The 20,183-nt window shown below is 34.1% G+C and overlaps 1 protein-coding gene across 7 annotated transcripts in view; it reads right to left on the bottom strand.

The window, feature by feature from the left end:
* The window catches only part of LOC120523263 (HMG box transcription factor BBX), a 260,159-nt gene that overhangs the window by 21,902 nt on the left and 218,074 nt on the right, over positions 1 to 20,183 (bottom strand). For all 7 annotated transcript variants that reach the window (XM_039744431.1, XM_039744435.1, XM_039744437.1 and 4 more), the window contains 4 exons: positions 10,373 to 11,213; positions 5,340 to 5,478; positions 3,972 to 4,120; positions 1,724 to 1,813 (listed from right to left, as the gene is read on the bottom strand). In XM_039744431.1, the coding sequence (XP_039600365.1) occupies positions 1,724 to 1,813; positions 3,972 to 4,120; positions 5,340 to 5,478; positions 10,373 to 11,213 (1,219 nt within the window). The remainder of the gene's footprint in view (positions 1 to 1,723; positions 1,814 to 3,971; positions 4,121 to 5,339; positions 5,479 to 10,372; positions 11,214 to 20,183) is intronic.

Genomic DNA, 20,183 nt, shown 5'->3' with positions numbered 1-20,183 from the left:
GTTGTTTTGTCTTGTTGCAGCACCCAAGATCGCTTCAGCCTGAGTTGACGAACAGATGGCCGGACATTCTCCTTCAGGTAGACAGTAGAATTCATGGTTCCATCTATCACAGCAAGCCTTCCAGGTCCTGAAGCAGCAAAACAACCCCAGACCATCACACTACCACCACCATATTTTACTGTTGGTATGATGTTCTTTTCTGAAATGCTGTGTTCCTTTTATGCCAGATGTAACGGGACATTTGCCTTCCAAAAAGTTCAACTTTTGTCTCATCAGTCCACAAGGTATTTTCCGAAAAGTCTTGGCAATCATTGAGATGTTTCTTAGCAAAATTGAGACGAACCCTAATGTTCTTTTTGCTTAACAGTGGTTTGCTTCTTGGAAATCTGCCATGCAGGCCGTTTTTGCCCAGTCTCTTTCTTATGGTGGAGTCGTGAACACTGACCTTAATTGAGGCAAGTGAGGCCTGCAGTTCTTTAGACGTTGTCCTGGGGTCTTTTGTGACCTCTCAGATGAGTCGTCTCTGTGCTCTTGGGGAAGGTTCACCACTGTTCCATGTTTTTGCCATTTGTGGATAATGGCTCTCACTGTGGTTCGCTGGAGTCCCAAAGCTTTAGAAATGGCTTTATAACCTTTACCAGACTGATAGATCTCAATTACTTCTGTTCTCATTTGTTCCTGAATTTCTTTGGATCTTGGCATGATGTCTAGCTTGAGGCACTTTTGGTCTACTTCTCTGTGTCAGGCAGCTCCTATTTAAGTGATTTCTTGATTGAAACAGGTGTGGCAGTAATCAGGCCTGGGGGTGGCTACGGAAATTGAACTCAGGTGTGATACACCACAGTTAGGTTATTTTTTAACAAGGGGGCAATTACTTTTTCACACAGGTAGGTTTGGATTTTTTTTCTCCCTAAATAATAAAAACCATCATTTAAAAACTGCATTTTGTGTTTACTTGTGTTATATTTGACTAATGGTTAAATGTGTTTGATGATCAGAAACATTTTGTGTGACAAACATGCAAAAGAATAAGAAATCAGGAAGGGGGCAAATAGTTTTTCACACCACTGTATATACCATTTTTGTGAAGAAATAACTTTTATTTAAAAACATATTCTTTAAGATCACACCGAGCATAGTTTCTAACGATGCACTTGAAATTAATAAGTGTTTTGCTGAATTTTACTCTAAACTGTTTGCTACTGACTCACTTTCTCTTTCCCTTTAAACAACTGATGCATTCACTGCCTTAGTTTACCTTCCAAAACTCTCTCAGAATGATGGTGATTTCCACAATTTACAGATAACACTGGAACAAGTTAATTTGGCTTTATCTTCTGTTGCCAAAGGTTAAGCTCCTGGTCATGACGGAATTCAACCCAAATTTATATTATGCATAATATAAGTAAAAAAAATAAAGGCAATTTGAAAATTATCTGGTAACCACAACGAGCTGAAGCTGATGCAATACAACACATTCACAATGGTTTATGGGCAGTTCAAACATACAGTGCAGCAGTTTCCTGTTCCCTTCAAGTCATTTTCCTTCTTCTTTGTCTGACAATGCACTAAAGTGCTTAATGAGGATTAACAGCAAATGTAAGACTCTATAAACAATTTCACCTACAACATCTCAAATGGATATTACAGAAGGACATGCACAAACGATTTTTGAAGTGTATGAGGTCTACGCAGGTATGAAAAAGTACAAATAGTGAATTACCTTTTTCTAAAGAATTAGATTTCTCCTTTTTGTGCTTATATTTATTGACAATCTTGTGGAATAAGTTCTTCTTTTGAGACGGAGATGAACCTAGTGATATAATACAGATGTGGAATTCAAATGATTTAGTAAATGCAAAATATCTTATGGCACTTTTTGACACATGAACAATAACAGTTGTAGACTAAAACAGCATAAATACCTAGTTACTCTGGAATGGCTTTTCAGGACTTCTGAACTAACTCTACAAGCGTGACATGTTATGCCCGTGGTGCTGTATAAATCTATGTAACTCATTTCAGGTCTTTTATTTTTATTCCACATCTGTTTAAACTTAAAAAAAAAAACTTCCTTGGCTGCTCAAATACCTGTAGTTTTCAATTTAATTATAAATGTACTACTCTAGAACTACCTGAAAAATCTTCTAGCAGAAACAATGTATTTATACAAGATGTGATTAAACTAATCTTGTATATTTAAAACAACATCATATTGTACACAAACATAAGAAAATGTTTACTGAGTAACTCATAAGCCACTGTTTTTATCTGCATTTGATCTAAATAAACAATTTTAAAAGGTTTAATTAAAATTTGAAGAGTTTGCTGAGCTTTAAGGGCCTGAAGGTATGGTTGTCAAACTATAGACACAGCCTTCTGACTTACAAATGACTTTTAACAGGGCTGCCCAAGGTGTCTGGTTTAATGGGAAATAATGTTAATTGGATCATGGAGTTTGTAAATTGGATCATGGAGGGCTGTTGCCTTCTTTTATGGTCCTGTTTATTTACGTGTTTTAGGTCACTCTCTGAAGATTCTGTCAATATACATTTTTGAAGTGTGAATGAACTGTAAATTGACAAAAACAATATACTGTAAGTCAATATTAAACCTATTTTATTCAGTACAGCATTCAAGCAAACTCAATAACTAGCCATTATATAGGCACAAAAGTCTGGTAAGCTCTCATTTTCAGTTTAAATTATAATTATTCTGTGTTTGCAGGTCTTCCATATCTCTAATGTGTCAAGCTACAGTGTTTTATAAAGCCAAATATTTCTTTCTTATCATTTGAATGATCAGATCCTCTATGCTGGTAAAAAAAGATAAAGCATATTAAAATGAAAAGAAAAAGTATTGTAAGAAGCTTCTGCACAAAGTGGATGACTTAAGTGATATGGCAAATTTATAGTTTGTTAGTATAAAATCTGTGGAGTGGTTATAAAGTGAGTTTTAAAGAATTCTCTATACATGTATGTAAACTCTGACTTCAACTGTATTCATTTACTTAATTTTTAAGATTTATTTTATCGACTTGAATTAGTTTTACAAAGTTGTTTGGTCCAAGATGCAATCCAACTGCTGTGACCTGCTTATAATCAATTATCTCATGAACGAACATAGAGCTAAACAGTTTCCTTTTTTAAGTGTCACATTAACATTTCTTTTCTCGTTTTTTTTTTTATTTAAAGACAAGATGACAATCACCAGTTCTGGTGATTGTTACTTTCATCTGTAATCAGTATATTAACATGAACACAGGGGAAATTTGCTACAGCTCCTTAAAGATCCTAAAAAATCTCCCTTCTTTTTCTATGCTGTTAACACACTATCAGAGTCCTGCATGCACTGATAATTTTGAAAGAATAAAAAGCACAAGGTAATCTAATTTTCATGGGGATCTGAATATTTCACTACACGGTCCCTTCACAGAGTATGCCACTGATGCACACATGCCCAGTATAGGCGAAGGTTCACATCATATGCATTTTCAGGCATTTCAGTAGGGATAAAGATACTTTTGTAAATTATATGAAAACTCCAGTTGGAGAGAGATTGATTTTTCTTAGTAACTCCACTTTTAAATGAAAATGTGGTAGTGTCGATAAAGCCTGAGATATCTTGAAATGTACTGCAGATGTCTTAAAATGTAAGAGAACAAACTTTTGAGATACAGTATATGAAAACAAGTTTCATATATCTTAAAAAGTCAACTGCAATTTAATATATAGTATCCAAAATTTATTTTGAGATACTGTATCTTTAAATGTTATTTTGGCTTGCCACAGCAAACAATACTTAAAAAAAATGTAATATTTCTTGAGTGAAAAGTCTACACTGAGACATTCCTTGTAATAAAAAAAAGAATACTATCAATTATGTATTTACAAAAACTGGAAAGTAAGATTTAAACATCAGACCTATAATTTTTCACATATAAGTATCTACTTTTCAAATCTTACACAGACCTTTATTTTGTTTTGGTTGCTCTGATACCCCATTTCCACTGTTTTTTTTCTTTTTCATAGCAAAGCTGTTCTTGCGGTCAAATGTCAAAGGGCTATACTGAGGAAGGCTGTTGAACTTCTTTTCAAATTCCTCTCCCAACTTTCCCAACCTATAATTAAGATGACAGATCAATATAAAGCATATCAAATCATCTGTACTTTAAAGCTAATTTACTAATGTTGCCAAGAAATAGTCACAGATATTTTGTTTGTGCCTTATTAATTTAAAAATGAACACATAAAAAAGGTATAGTTACAAGTTGGATGTTGTCCATGTCTTAAATAAACTTAGAATAGAATTATATGGATCAAAAAGTCAATGAACATTTGGACTGTACTAGTCAAAGTTATATACAAACCCCAAATTCAAAAAAGTTGGAACATTTTCTAAAAATAAAATAAAAACTAACATCTGTAATTTGGTAATTCGCTTGAACCTTTATTTAACAGGCAAACAGACACAGAGAAGATTTTCAGTGTTTTCAACGACAAACTTAATTGAGTAACCTTACAGAATGTTACATGTATAACCTTTACCTTCTTACTTTGCCCCGTCCCAACTTTCTTGCAGTGTGTTTCAGGCTTCAATCTCTAAAATTGTTTGTCTTGAAAACATTGAAAATCATTTTTAGAAAGTATCCCATCTTTTTTGGAAATGTAGTTTGTATTTTAAAATTATAATCCTAAATTCATTAAGTCGATCTAATTGAAAAAAAGTTGTGAAATATTTTGTAATTTCAAAAGTCACTTTGCTGTATTTAGATGAAATCAGATTTAAGAAGTCTTTAAAATGATTCAAGGTTTATGTAAAATACATACTTGCTGAACTTTTATATGTTTGTAATCTAGGACTTAAAAATGGACAAAATTATTAGTCAAAGTATAAATTAAAATATAAAGTCTGTGTGCTATACTTTTAAGCACAAAACATCACAAGATGAAACAGTAGAAAAATGATGACAAATCTAAAATAAATCTTGAAAATTTTAAGTAAACAAGCTTGTTCAATACAATAACAACAGTTTCCTTATCATACTGATTTTTAAAACCCTTATTGTACAGTACAAAGATTAACACCATACAAGCTTGATCTGGCTACTGTAAGCACAGTTAATGATATAATTCTTACATGATGGCATAGCAGCATTGTTTCCTAAAACTTTACATTTAATTTGAGATAATTAAAAAAGCTCTTTTTTCCTATCTACAGCTTTCCATTTATTTATTATGAAAGCATTTAATTGATACTATGGGAAGGATGTCAATGTTAATACAGTACAAGGATTTTGGGTAAGTTAAAAGGCATTATCTGTTTAATATGCGGTTTACCCAGGAAGAGAATCATCTTTAGATTTTGATTTCTTCAACTTCTTGGTGCTGCTTGAGCCTGTCTGTGAAAATGACCAATTATCCTCAGTCCAGCATCCCTCATGATCTGAAGTTGTTCCTCTTCCTGAGCCTCGTTTACCTGAGTTGAAGTAAAAACACAAAATACAAATCATTAAATACAGTAATCAGATCACGAAGAGCATTATGTTGAGATGCTGATACTTACAGTATAGTAGTTATTTCCAGATTTATTACTAAGATTCTAGTTATGAAGATAATTTATTTGACCAAAAACATTTCATTATCAACATCATCATTACCTGTTTAACTAACATTCTAGAGGTTTACCCACGTTAGTTGGTTGCCTCACAAATCTTTTTAACACGTCCTACTCAATCCTGGGCATTTGTTTAGAAGATACTCATTCTTTTCATTTGAGTTCACATCCAAACAAATCTTGCTTAATTATTGCTTTTATAAACTAACACCTTCTATCATCTTCTGGTTCACTGAAGTTGCAGAATAAATTATTATGAACAGCTTGTTATAATTGGCATAACTAATGACCGTGCAAAGGACTGTCAAAATAAAATAGAGGTTGTTTGATCAAGTCTCACTATTTGTCATTATTCCATCACTTTTTATTTGAATAATTCCTAAACTAAGATTTTTCAAATTATGTAGTTCTGCCCTTAAACAAACCAAGTCCTGTATAAAATCATGTTGTAATTTTTGCAAATTCTGGTTAAATGGTCCTTAAGTTCAGTACTTGGGACCCACTGTAGCTGAAGGTCTTTGTTATAGCCAATCATGCCATCAGTGACTAATTTTAAATATAACAGATATCATTAGCCTTTTTTAACATTTAGAAATGTGCACTATTATAACGTTTATTAGAAATTTTGATATATTTGTATGTTTGGCATAGCTATAAATGATTAACTTTGTGTTGTCACCTTCCAATTTATTTATCTTTTTTCTGTGGAGTTTGTTTCTTTTATTGTATCTCATACATGGGCATAGGGGACAGTTGAAGGGCTCAGATAATTGTAATTTCCCGCCGAAAAACCAGAGGGTGCTGCTGACTGATACTTTATCTCCTCCTCTCTCTGCAGACTGGACAACTGACAACCGTAACATTTTTGACGTCACTTACTGTGTCCGCCTGCCTGTCCACCTGTTACTGCCAGGAGCCTTTAAGATTGCAAGCTCGTACATCTTGAAGAGTCTAAATTTGACTCGTGTCTTTATGACGTTTTGTTTTGCCCTTTTTCAATGCGTTTAATTTTATTTAAAATATATGGTGTTTGCCTTCAGGGCCCCAAACATTTCTAATCTCTTTTGTATCTTTATTACACCTATTAATTGCAAACAGCACTGAATGCTCACATCTAGCTTAGTGTCAAATCAACTAGTGTTCTCAATAGTAAATTACAGCTTTAATAAAAATGTAATGAAAATGATGATGTTTTTGAAAACCTTAAAGCCATGATAAAGAAATACTGTAATATCACCATGCAATATACATTAACTCTTGCAATAGACAAATGAAATTTTAGAAGATGGAACCTTGTAATTTCTGGGTTGACATCTAAACACAGTACCATGGAGATAACAGCTTTCTTAATTAAAATATGAGCCAATTAAAAGAAAATGCTGATTGGAAAGAAAATCTGAAACCACAGTGGGTCTCTAGGACTGAACTTGAGAATCACTGTTCTAGTTTACTATAGGTTCTATCCTTGTAAATAGGACAGGACAGCTGAGAGTGATTCTAAAATACTACTTCTTGATCCTGACTATGGAGAAATCTTTATGTATTTCTAAGTGACTTCAGGTGAATGATTTTGTTATCAAGGCAGAATCTTTTAGATTTTACATTACACAGATTTTAAATTGACAACTGTGTAGAAATTATTTATCTTTTTTGAATTCAATGCAGTACTGTGGGAGGCCAGAACCTTTATTGGCAGCACTTGGCTTAAGGCAACTATTACTGGGCAAATTCATACAGGGCCATCGTAGAGACACCAATTCACCCAACATGCACTTCCATATCTTTATGTAAAAGGAAAACCCGTGTACCTGTTAAAAAAAAAAAAAACAATGAAGAATATCATATGGACAATGATTAATAGCTTGCCTGGGATTTGAAACAGATCTCCAGGAACTAGAAGGAAGTATGTTATCCCACATAGATCTAGTAAATTCAATATTTAAATGCATATGTGTGTACCTGGAATTGTATACTTACAGGCAGCATGGCATGGTTTCCCTTTATGGTGAAAGGGGGTATATATGGGGGTGTGTGGTGGGGGGGAGTTGGTGTTGGGATTGGGTTATAGTCAGTCATCCTAGTCATGCAATATGCAGTCGAAGATTTACTTTACTATTTCTAAAATGATAGGATTCAAGCAGTATGCAAAATATAGTATTTAGCAGATTCCATTACTGTTCATTGTTGTCTGTACACTGAAATCTTAATCTGTTACAAAGGAATATACAACAAATCAGCTATGGAGGGCGCCGTCACTTAGAATATGCATATCGTAAATAAACCAACTACAAACTAAAGCCATGCCACCCTACACTTATGACTATCAAATGAAGCATCCAATTTTCATGAGATGAGCCGAAGGCTTCCATCCATTGACCCCTGTGTACTACTGTGAAATAAAGTCCCTTCAATAAACTGCTACTGGTTTATCATAGAATGCTAAGCATATACTTTATCATGCTGTAATCTGCACTTCTCTTTCCTGTACTGTGACTTTGGCATGCTTAACAGTACCATAGAGTGATATTGTCTAGAAACATGTTTTTCTAATTGGATTATGCATGGTAACCTGGTATAAAGGGGGAGAGCAAATAAAGAACAATTCAAAATGAGCCTCCATGTGAGACTGGGTGCAGTTCTAGTCAGTTGACAGGCAACAGTGGAGCAAATTCAGGCATACTAGACCTTGATAATGGACACTGATTATTGGAATGTTAACTTCTCTGGCAAGGAGAAGGTGATCATGAGGGAATTTGAAAAAAAAATGGCTAGATATAGCTTGTGTCATCTCTGCACATTGTTCTTCTCTGGAACTAGATGTTTTGATCATAGTTGGTCTCTTTCTCTTCTCACCTATTGCTGGCCCGTCATATGGGCCTTAAGCACGGGTAGATATACTCATAACCCAAAGTACTGTAAACAGATGGCAAAAGTTCCAGTGGACAAGAGAGTCACCTCAGTGTAACTGTGAAATGCACAGAGTAATACTACTGTTTGCATACATTTGCCTAACAACTACTCAGAATACTCAACCTTTTTAGAAATACTGAATTTGGTCTATGGAGGAAATATTTCAGTATTTTGACTATGTCTTCGTACAGTGAGACTTCAATGATCACATGAACCATGACTAAGATACTTGGATGGGTGTGACTGAGAGGAATGGCTTGGTTGAATTATTATTTGATTTCTGAGCCATTGCTGGATTGTTCATAAAAGACACATGGTTGTTCAAAAGTAAAATTAGTACCAAAGTACCTCAGTCCAAAGGTCAAAGATTGGCTTAGTCCTGTCAACTGATCTGAAGAAGTGTGTTTTGAACATTAATGGAATGACAGGTTTTGAGCCATCCAAGAGTGATTGAGCATCCCGTGGACAAATTTCTTAAGTTAGCAAATGAGGGAAAAAGATGATCTCATAAAGGGGATATCATCAAGAGGTTGAGAAAACACATAATGTACATTACCTTTTCAGAAATGACAGTGGGAAAAGCATCGGTTTGAGTCAGGACTCTTTCTATTGCTGGGGAGTGAGCTTCTAACAGAAATGCTGAAATATTTTGGGGGTGTTGTGGTTAACATACCTCTTTAATGTTTAGTGGAAGGCAAGTACAATGTCCAAAGACAGGCAGCCACATGAATGTCTGCATGTTTAAAGAGTGCAGCAAAAGGCTGTGTTCCAACAAACAAAAAATAACACTTCTCAATTTCCCTTGGAAAGTCTATGCAAAGGCACTGGAACAGACTCTATTCGACAGCTGAACCTCAGATCCAGGAGAAGAAATGAATACTCCTTCCTGGTTGCACTAGTAGGAAGGAGATTAATTATTTATTCTCACACAGATATTTGAGGCATCATGGAGTTTGCTAATCCCGGCTACAGGTGCTTTGGACTATGTAGCCAGTGGTATCTTGTGGAAAGTACTATAAAAGTATAGGGATTTATGGACACTGCTGCATATTTGTAGGGTGAGTGTTGTGTCTGCATATGTGGCATCAAACTGAGTCTGCTCATTATGGGCCTGAAACAATGACACAATGGGCTGAAATGAGATTTCTGTGCAGGGCTGCTGGGCGTACTCTCTGTGGCATGATAAGGAGGGAATATGGGAAGACCTTGAGATAGGACTACTGCTTTTCCAAATTCAAATGAGTCAGATGAGATGCTCTAGGCATATAATTAGAATGGCCCTGGTGGCCTTCTATGAAAAACATACCAGAAGAGGTCCATTGGTCACTGCACACTACAGAGATTATATCTCTTCCCAAACATAAAAGAAATTCCTAAGGAGGAGCTGGACTAAGATGATGAGAAATGGGTGGCCTGGCAAATAGCTACTACTCATTCCTTACCGCAGAAAGTGATTTTAAAGAGAAAGGATGTGTAATATGAAGTTAGCATTGTGTTTTACATTTGTTCCTCACTTAAATATTAAATATTAGATATGCTGCATCCAATGTAGCTGTAAGGGCATACTAGCATTAACAGACTACAGTTCATATACTTACAGAGATTGTTTTCTTGGGATACACTTTACTGTAATTACGACTATATATGTTTTCATTAAAAGATAAAGACTGAATTTAGATTACAAAATAACTCATGCCATGCATATCATTTACGAAGTAAAAAAATACTTTAGCCTTTAAAGGAAAAAGCAAAGGACAAGAAGAAACAAATGCCTAAAATTCCAGAAATACTTATACATTAAAAAACTTTAAAAATCGCTTTAATTAAAAAGTACATCCTTGTTTACCTCGATCTACATTTGCCCGCAATGATGTTAACATTCCCTCTGACACAAGTGTCTTGTACAAAGCTCCTTTACATGTTCGCTCAGATTTCCGTGATCCACAGTTTTCTATCTTTGAGCTGCTTTCCTTTTCTTCTGATTTAATTAACAAATGTGTGGGGCTCTGGGGAACATGTTCTTCACAATTATCTGTGGTCTCAACCATTACCATCTTTTTGTCCATTGTCTCAAAATCTACATTGATGCTGGGCATGGAAACATTCAAGTCGGGTAGCTCAGAGTCATTGACTTGCTCCTGGTCCTTAGTCTTCAGTAATTTCTTAACTTTGGACTTCAACTTCTTTGGTGGCATTGCATTCAGTCGTATACCAGAAGAGGAACATATTCTTTTGGGGGGTGTCTCCTCACCCTGTACGTCTGATGTTCCCCAGTCTCCTTTAGCAACTGCTTCAATTGTATAAATAACACTTTCCAAGTCTGACTCAGAAGACTGTCTCTTTTTGCAGTTTTTTTTGTGCATTAACTTCTCAGTTTTCATTGTGTCCACTTTGCCTTTTTTTTTCTTCTTTTTTACTTTCTCCACTTTACCAGTTTCATGTAGACTGACATCAGTTGGAGTTGAGGAAGTGGAAGATGATGAAGATGACGAAGAGGAAAATAAGGAGGAAGATGATGATTGTGCCATATTTAGTACATCCTGAGTGTCACAGTTTTGAGACTTGCTTTCATTTTCTTCCTTGATTTTACCCAAACAGGTCTCAGCATTTTGGGGATTTTCCACGGGGGTTATATCTGTCAGTTTGTCACAGTCTTCAACTTTCACTCCCTCAGATGCTAAACACATCTGAAATAAACAAATCAGAATTAAAACAAAGACATTTTTCACAGAAATCAATATATTAAACAGGTTAATCAAAACTCTTCAATAGTCACCATTTCTACATGACAAAATTGATGCACAAAATTTCAAGCCATGGAAGTAACAGAATAATAAAAGTATGGTATTTGCTTTGCATATTTAATGCAGTAACTAATGCTAATCATTTGGTGGTGCAGCCATTAATCAGTACAATTACATGTACAAACATAACCTGGGAAAAGGTAATTAACCTGGTTAAGGCAAAAATCTGGTTTCTTAAAAATCTGTGTTTACATGCAAAAGTAATCTTTTGTAGTTCTCCATTGGCAAAATGCTGTGATGTCATTAAACTGAGTAAAAGAGTTAAACGTCAGTATCAGGCACGAAGATTCTGAAAACAAGCAAGATGTCTGTGATAATTTTCTTGTGTTTTATAAATGTTTAGTTCTTCATGTGCTCTGAAGTAAATAACATTCTTCCACTTTTTACATCCACAACTTGAGCCCCTGTAGGTTTGACATATGAAAATTACCAGCTGCATCACCCGATCACACTATTTCAACATACTACGAAAATAGCTGGGTTAAAACAAACTTTATTAATATTTTTCTGTAATGGGATTGCATACAACACAATCTTTTTGCCTGGCTAATAACAGAACACAAACCTACATTTTATGTGTTAATTTATTTTAATTAAAATCATTGACAACAGTACATTTCCCTCACATTTCTAGTGTCCCTGTTTCTTTCAATAAATGTTACAGGATAGAGCACTGCACAAGTCCAGCTTAACAACAGGACTGATGGCCTATAAATTGTAAACATTACCTTTTGTAAAAAATGAAATGCCATGGACACTGCAAATGAGATATTTGATTTTAAATTGTTATTTACTTCATTAATATGTGTGTCATGCTTTTATCCTTACTTGACATGCCCTAAATAAGTGAACTACAAATGTCAATGTTTTTTTAACTTTAAAATGTATATATTTATGTATTTTTTTTTTTTTACAGAAAAACCACCCCCTATTAATTCTACAAGCAACGCCTTTCAACAAAACATTAATAAAAATGAAAAGCCATTACAATGTTTTCACACAATTTGTAATACAAAGTACACAGTGAGCTTGTGATGTTATGATACCAGAACTTTTGTATTCAGAACCAACTCCAGTGAAAATTTACAATACTCAAAGCCTTTTGATACCATGGCAAAAACAGAAATCCTGTTTAATGGCAAATTTATAATATTGAGAGGATTTCAGCATAGGATATATAAAAATGGCATCAATATAAACTACCTGATTTATCTTAGTATGTGCACATTCTAAATGTATTCTGATATTTTTGTGCAATGATCCACTACTAAATGGATTACTAACAATGCTATTTTTGTAACAATGTAATTTTAAAGTCTGGGTTTTCAGTGAACTGCTCTGTTAAATTTTTAATATTTGCTATTGTAAATTTCACATTTGTATCATTAGATAGTTAAAAATATTACTGAACAGTAATATTTAACTGGTGAGTCAAATTAATTCAAATTTCAAATGTTAGAAACTCGTAGTTCTTTACTTTCCAAATCTGTTCCTCCTTTTTTTTTAAACTTGAGACCTAACTTTAAAGCTTCTTATGTGAAATCAAACTTGTCGGTTTTAAATTAATCCTTTATTTAGGAACTCCTGTTAAACAGCCTTTATTTTTATGTTTATAAAGTTTCTTATGTGAGTGATCACATTTTGTTATTGATTATGCCTGTGTACAAATCCATAATTTAAAATTTCTTGGGTTGTTGTTACCTGTACTCAAGAAATTTCTAACTGTGAGGCAGTGATGTGTGCTTTCACTTATGAGTTAAATTAATGAATGATTGTTTGCCTTCAAATGCCAATCGAATGACACAAATTCAGTGTTTGCAGATTCATATTATTGAAGTATGCTGTTTTGTTTGTTCTACTAACTGTGTGTTTTGATGATTACGCGTCTCTATTAACACAGTATATGTCCTATTACCAGGGAGATGTGCCTTGTTCTTCAAAGCATTCAAACACTAAATCAATTTTATTTTGCTATTAACAAATGGAGCAACTTGTGCCACTAATGATGTAGTTAAGCCAAATAACCACTTTATTTGAGTCTTGTATCAAAGTTTTCTTCTGCAACTGATGCTTGCTCTGGCAGTCCTCCAACATCCCACAGTCCTCTGCGCATAACCGTGGATGCACATGAGGTCCCCTTTCTGATCCGCAACATTGAACTGCATGCGAACTGGAGTGATGCTTGAACTGACGGACATCTATAGAAGTGCTCATTATAATCAGAAAATGAATACAAAAGCCTCTATTTATTTATCAGAACTGTATAGGACACTAAATAATTAATCTCATTATCTTTTCATCTTCTCTTACAAATGCATGACAATATAAGTTAAATGATTACATCTTATTGGACCAATAATGTTATTTCACTTTCAAAGCGTGCACCTATATGTTTCTGAACTAATTCCATAATGGGAGAATTTTGGCAATAATGTGTGCCTGTGTGTGTGTGTATTTTTTTAAAATAAGAAATATGATTCCTACACAAACACAATGCATTTCCAGACATGACTACTGCTCTTTTTCTTTTGAAACTGGTGATGCCACAGTGCCTCACATTTGTGAGCCATTTTATATGTGCTTTATACTCACTTTTTCATGTATTATTGAGCCTTCTTTAGCAAGACAAATGCACAGAGAACTGCATTGAAAGGCAGATTGCACACAATTTTCAGAAATATGGCAGACTCAATAACATGCAGATGTGAGAATAAACAGTCGACTTGAAGATACTGACACACATCGGCAATTATATCAGGGATAAATCTGGAAGGACAGATGAAATTAGGAACTTGGCCATGAGGGAAGTGCTGTTTAGGTAAAATAAACAAACATATAACTTAAGTACAACTACAGGTATACTGAAATATGGGTGCATGTACTCAATCAAATATGCGCACAATAATTTGAAGGCCTGCGGTGGGTTGGCGCCCTGCCCGGGATTGGATCCTGCCTTGCGCCCTGTGATGGCTGGGATTGGCTCCAGCAGACCCCCGTGACCCTGTGTTCGGATTCAACGGGTTGGAAAATGGATGGATGGATAATTTGAAGGCATATGTATACTCAAATCATGACTTTTTTCCTAAAGTGGTGCTTCATTGCATACTAACAGCTTTGCCATTATATCAGTCACCTGGCATACTTTGTGTGGCACTGAATCATGTATTATAAACCGGGGAGAACATAACCACTGATGAACAATTTTTCCGAACGAAATGTTGGTGCCCTTCCACTCAGTACAAGTCATGCAAACCTGGCATCTAAGTTTGAATAGCTGTTTATGTAAATCCTATTCTCTATTCGGAGAATAGTTCCACCAGGATCACAATGTATAACTTTGGTGATGTAACTTTTGCCGTTCACAGGTAATGGGAGAAATGCCACTGCTTTGGACGTTAGCTCGACATTGCTGATTTTTTTTGTCTAAGTTAATTCGTTTCTGTTCATTTGCTATGAATATTCTTTAATTTTTCTTATCCAGGAACATGACCAATGGGTGTTTTGGATTATTCTTTAGGTTGGGAAACATATTAATATTTTTGTTATTTAATTTTAAGTGCATTAAGCCACCATTTTAGAGTCTCAGGATTTTGTTAGTGAGTTGTTAGCACACACTTCACCATTGCTAAGGAATGCCACTTAAATTAATGTCTCACATGATGTCACAAAGGTTCTTTTATAAATCTAAGTGCAATAATTCAGCTCTTTCCTCAAGATTACAAATTTAAACCTTTAATAGTGTTAGTATTGAACCAATAACGTTAGGTATTCTGGTTAACAACTCCTTGACTCAGTTAATTGACTTAGCATTTTGGTTAGAATTATATTGTTATAGTTTTGGTAACAATTTATAGCAATTCTAGTTTAGACTTTGTTTACAGTTTAGATATTGGTTTTGATAGCAGTACTTCAGTATTCTAGAAAACTGTTTTTTATTCTTAGTTTCTCAAAAACTTCCATATCTCCCAGTCCGTTTTTAAAAACAACATGTATGGATGGTTATGATTCACCATGCCAGTAATAAACACAAACAGGTTGAGTGGAATTAAAAAAATCAGGTGGAGCAAGTCTGTTTCAAGCCACTCTGAGTACTTGTGATTGGGATAACAATAATATTTTGCATACAACTTTCTATGGCTAAAAAGACAATTCTGTTTCATATGATACTTTAACAAATTGAGACAAGAGCCACCGCTTCAGTGTGAAAAGTAACACAAGAGATGATCAAGGTGGCAGCAGTGCCAGTTGGGAGTGAGGTGCATGGAACCAGGAAAAAAAGAATGAAGTAAAACTGTACTGGCACAAATAATGCAACATAAATGCCTCTCCCATCCAGATTGCTAATCAGCATTACGTATATGTTCACACAAGACATTCCAACAGGGGACAAGGGAACACCTGAACCTGAAAAGGCTCTATTATGAAATCAGACCAAACAAACAGTACCAGCAATTTTGTGTCTGACTTCCAACACTGGTGATAGCTGCTGACAAAATTTTTGGAGCTGCTGACTCCAAATATCAGTATGGACTGCTGTTTTGGATAGTTTGAAAACCAGACAATCAGGCTGCATGTCATTTACAAATGTTTATGTATGCACAAAAAATGTGAGTAATGTAAATTGTAAATTATTTCCACAAAAAAATTACTTCTATTTATTTTTTAAGTACCAGGCTATTGGAAATATTTGTTTAGCTTATCACTAATAAATACAAATAAATACTGAAACAACTTTTTTAGTTAAACATTTTAAATTAAACTACATGGAAAGCAGAAGCAGTTGACAAGACATGATTTACTTCTATGCTCACTCATGCTGTTTTACGCTTTCAATGATTTTTGGGAGTAGGGATATGCTATCAGCAGGCAGTGTTCCAAGGGCTGTTAGTGCGAATAAATCATTCAGATGCCACTAGGCTTGGGTTTGATAAAAAATGCATGACAGTTCTAGTATGAAGATAAGATAACACAATGCCATACACAAATTTTTAGTATCAAAAAAGAGATTAAAACAAAACTCAATGCCATTATCAACAATGCTGTACATCCTCTCTGTGACACACTAACACTGAGTATGAATTATGCAGCAGAAGTGTGCCAAGAAACACTACTGGGGCTCCTTTATACCAACAGTATTACACCTGTGACTGTGACAGCCAAGTCAGAACTTTTGTTTCTTTTTAATATTCTTGCTTTATAGTCACCCAGTGTGTGTTCAGACCAAAGTATGTGTGTATATTTATTAATTATTTATTTACTAACTTATCTATCTATTATGTATTTATGTATTTAAAGAGCTTCTGTAAAAAGCCAAATTTCCCCTTGGGAACAAATAAAGTTCTATCTGTTGCTCCGTCTATCTGGTTTGATGGAAAGATCAAAGTTACTGTCTTTGACTTGGTAGGTGATCTCGGCTAGAAAGACTGTTGTTCTAGAGGTTTGTAGGAAATTACAAATAATACACATTGGTTACATCCCTGATATTGTCATGTACTACATTTTTACACAGGGCAAAGAGGTGTGCACTTTAAAACAGAAGGTTGCTGCATGTTAAAAGTCTATTCAAAATAAAGAATACTTTACAATTAATGAAAACTACAATTAAACTCATAGTTTATTGTAAAAAAAAAAAAAAAGGAGCTGCACTATGAAAAAGACCTGCTCAAAATAAAGGGTTTTCTGTACTTAAAACGACTATATTGAAATGCAGCTGCTTCACAATTTAGAAAGAAACTCTAACGAATATAAAGGGCATCATACAGTTAGGTCCATAAATATTTGGAGAGAGACAACTTTTTTCTAATTTTGGTTCTGTACATTACCACAATGAATTTTAAATGAAACAACTCAGGTGCAGTTGAAGTGCAGACTTTCAGCTTTAATTCAGTGGGTTGAACAAAAAGATTGCATAAAAATGTGAGGCAACTCACATATTTATGGACCTAACTGTATGTCAGATAAGAGAGTAAGAGGAAAAAAGTGACCTCATCAAGGGAAAACAATACAAAATAGTGATTAGGGATTGATTTGAGAAAGAAATGTACTAAAAGTAATGAGGGATAAACAGTGAAATGTGTATACATATCTCGTTTCCTTGCCTATGATGGCATTTATGAACTGACCTTAAGGGTAGAGAGAAGCCAAGTTAAGGTGTAGGCAGGAAAATGGAGGAGGCAAAGAAGGAGGAACATTGTTATGCGCAAGATATGAAAAGAAGAAAAACACAATGTATTCGCATTTGCATTTGTTAAGTTTATTTTTTCTTCTTTTCAAACCTATTCTCATACAGTATAATCTAGAAATATTAATGGAATAGAATAACAGCTTAAGAAATGTTTACATCAAACCAGGTCACTCAGCACAACATTATGTCAACTACTGTATCTGTTTTTTAAATTTATCTAAAGATTTTTCAGTGTAATATTTTACACTCCTTGAACCTGCTGTGCAACCCAAAATCTAGTTTGACCAATGCTGATTTAGACATTCAAAGACAGTGTTGTGTAAGTCATAAATCTTTTCAAGAAGTACTCTATTTACAATTAATAACAATATACTTTACAAAATTATTTTTTACAGTATTCTTATGTCTAAAATGACAGAAATTTAAGATTTTAATTTTATGTTATTTCATCATAAAATCCATCACTTATTGTTATAGTGTAGTTAATTTATGGACTATTGTATGATAGGAATGACTTATAGGCTAAGTGGAAAAAAAGCATTTGATAGCTGTATTGGTTACACTTTCCAATTCAGTCATGGGGTATGGGGAACACAACTTCGGGTGCTGTGAAAACTACTCGTTCTGATTTTAACCTTGGCTACACAAACAAATGTGTGTTCAGACTTTGCTTTTTTCTTGCATAGTAGTGGTGTATAGTGGGCATATTTCCATTCATCCATCCACTGATTACACTGAATGGTAATACTTTCAGCCTTCATTTCTTCTGTCAATACAAGATTATGTACTTACTACTGCCATTATCATGATTAGCATCTCCCTTTACGAACTAGCAGTTGCCTGTCTGGGACCAATCCAAACCATTTCGACTACATTTTTTTTGGGATTTCAATCAATCAATCAATCAACATTTATTTATATAGCACATATTCATACAAAAAAATGTAGCTCAAAGTGCTTTACAAAATGAATAGAGAAATAGAAGACACAATAAAAGATAAACATAAGTCAACATTAATTAACATAGAATAAGAGTAAGGTCCGATGGCCAGGGTGGACAGAAAAAACAAAAAAAAACTCCAAAGGCTGGAGAAAAAATAAAATCTGTAGGGTTCCAGACCAAGAGACTGCCCAGTCCCCTCTGGGCAATCTACCTAACATAAATCAAACAGTCCTCTTTGTATTTAGCGTTTTCATCGAAGGACCTGATGATGATGGTCACATTATTATTATTATTATTATTATTTGGTACACTGTATTGCTACCTGTAATAAGCAATATAGTATCTTGGTATTCTCAGCTATAATTTTAACTTTCATGCCATTTCCATCCCACAGAGACGAAAAGAATGAAAGAGTTGCGTTTTCACATAAATAATGAAAATTTGACTTTTATAAAAAAAAAAAAAAACAGTTACATTTTTATAACAGATAAAAACTATAAAAACCACTTTCTAAAAAATCTTAATACAACAGTTTTTAAATAATTTACATGTATCATATTAAATGCATAAAAAGAACAAAATGCGTTCAGTTCACATCACAAGAAGATATTCACCACCAATGTAGTCACCTTCAACAGTGAATTTTTTTTTCTATTCAAGAGAGCTAGTTTATTTACTGTTTTTAATTCTGTCCCCATTACAAGGTGCAATATAAACCACAACTGAATATAATTACAAGGATTACACATTTTGTATATAAAAAACTAAAAACATTGAGTTTTGTGCTAAATGGTTATTAAGCACCTTGATCATGGGAAAGGCACTATATAAATAAAATTAATAATAATGATAATAATGAGAGGGATCAAATCAGAATTGCTAAAACAAAGCCATAATTAAGCCTGCTGATAAGTCAAGTAACATGCTTGATTTGAATAATTTGTATCTGTATGTTCAGGTTCTATTTTGTAAATGTATGTAATTTCTTCACATATAATAATTAAAGGTTACCAATATAATATCTTCATTTTTAGTTTTTAAGTCAATGAATAATATTGGAACCATTGATAATCAAACAACAAGTACATCATCTGCTGGCCAATTACAAGGTATTCTTAACATCTTAATGCTGTGCAATTAGTAAAGTGTAATGCAGACTGTTTTAATTTCTGTTACTGGTTGGCTCTAGTGGCCACAGCTCTTTGTTTAAAAAATTCAGAAACCAGTTACTAATGCTGAAATACTGGCTTTGGCTTGATATTCATTCATTGGCTCGCTTGATAAGATTCAGAAACTTATTATTGCTTTATTTATACTTCAGTGTCTAACCATGTGTTTTTTTTTAAATTAGCTCTCAATTATCAACATACAGTAATACCAGTGTTAACAGCTAACTAGTACATTTTGCAAAATTTGCAGCACTATGTGTTTATAATAAATCTTCTCCAATAAAATACTTGAAAAAATGTGTGAAGGGCTGAGAAGTACCAATCTAATCATAAAAGGAAAGTATGCAATGTTACGAATGTCTAAAGATGAAAAACATCTGTACTAAATAGTCATAGTCAAATGACATGTTTCATTTACAGTTAAGACTGGCTTCTGATCAACAAATACTGTACTTTGGAATGAAAATATGCTGCCACTATAATGTAGCTCTGAACTGAGTTTGAGACCCCTGGTCTTATGCTATGGCAGTGACACATTCATAGTAAAGTGCTAAAAT

This window comes from Polypterus senegalus, chromosome 2 (genome assembly GCF_016835505.1).
Source record: "Polypterus senegalus isolate Bchr_013 chromosome 2, ASM1683550v1, whole genome shotgun sequence".
Taxonomy (NCBI): Eukaryota; Metazoa; Chordata; class Cladistia; order Polypteriformes; family Polypteridae; genus Polypterus; species Polypterus senegalus.
Note: the sequence above shows the minus strand (reverse complement) of the source record. Positions and strands in the feature narration are given on the sequence as shown.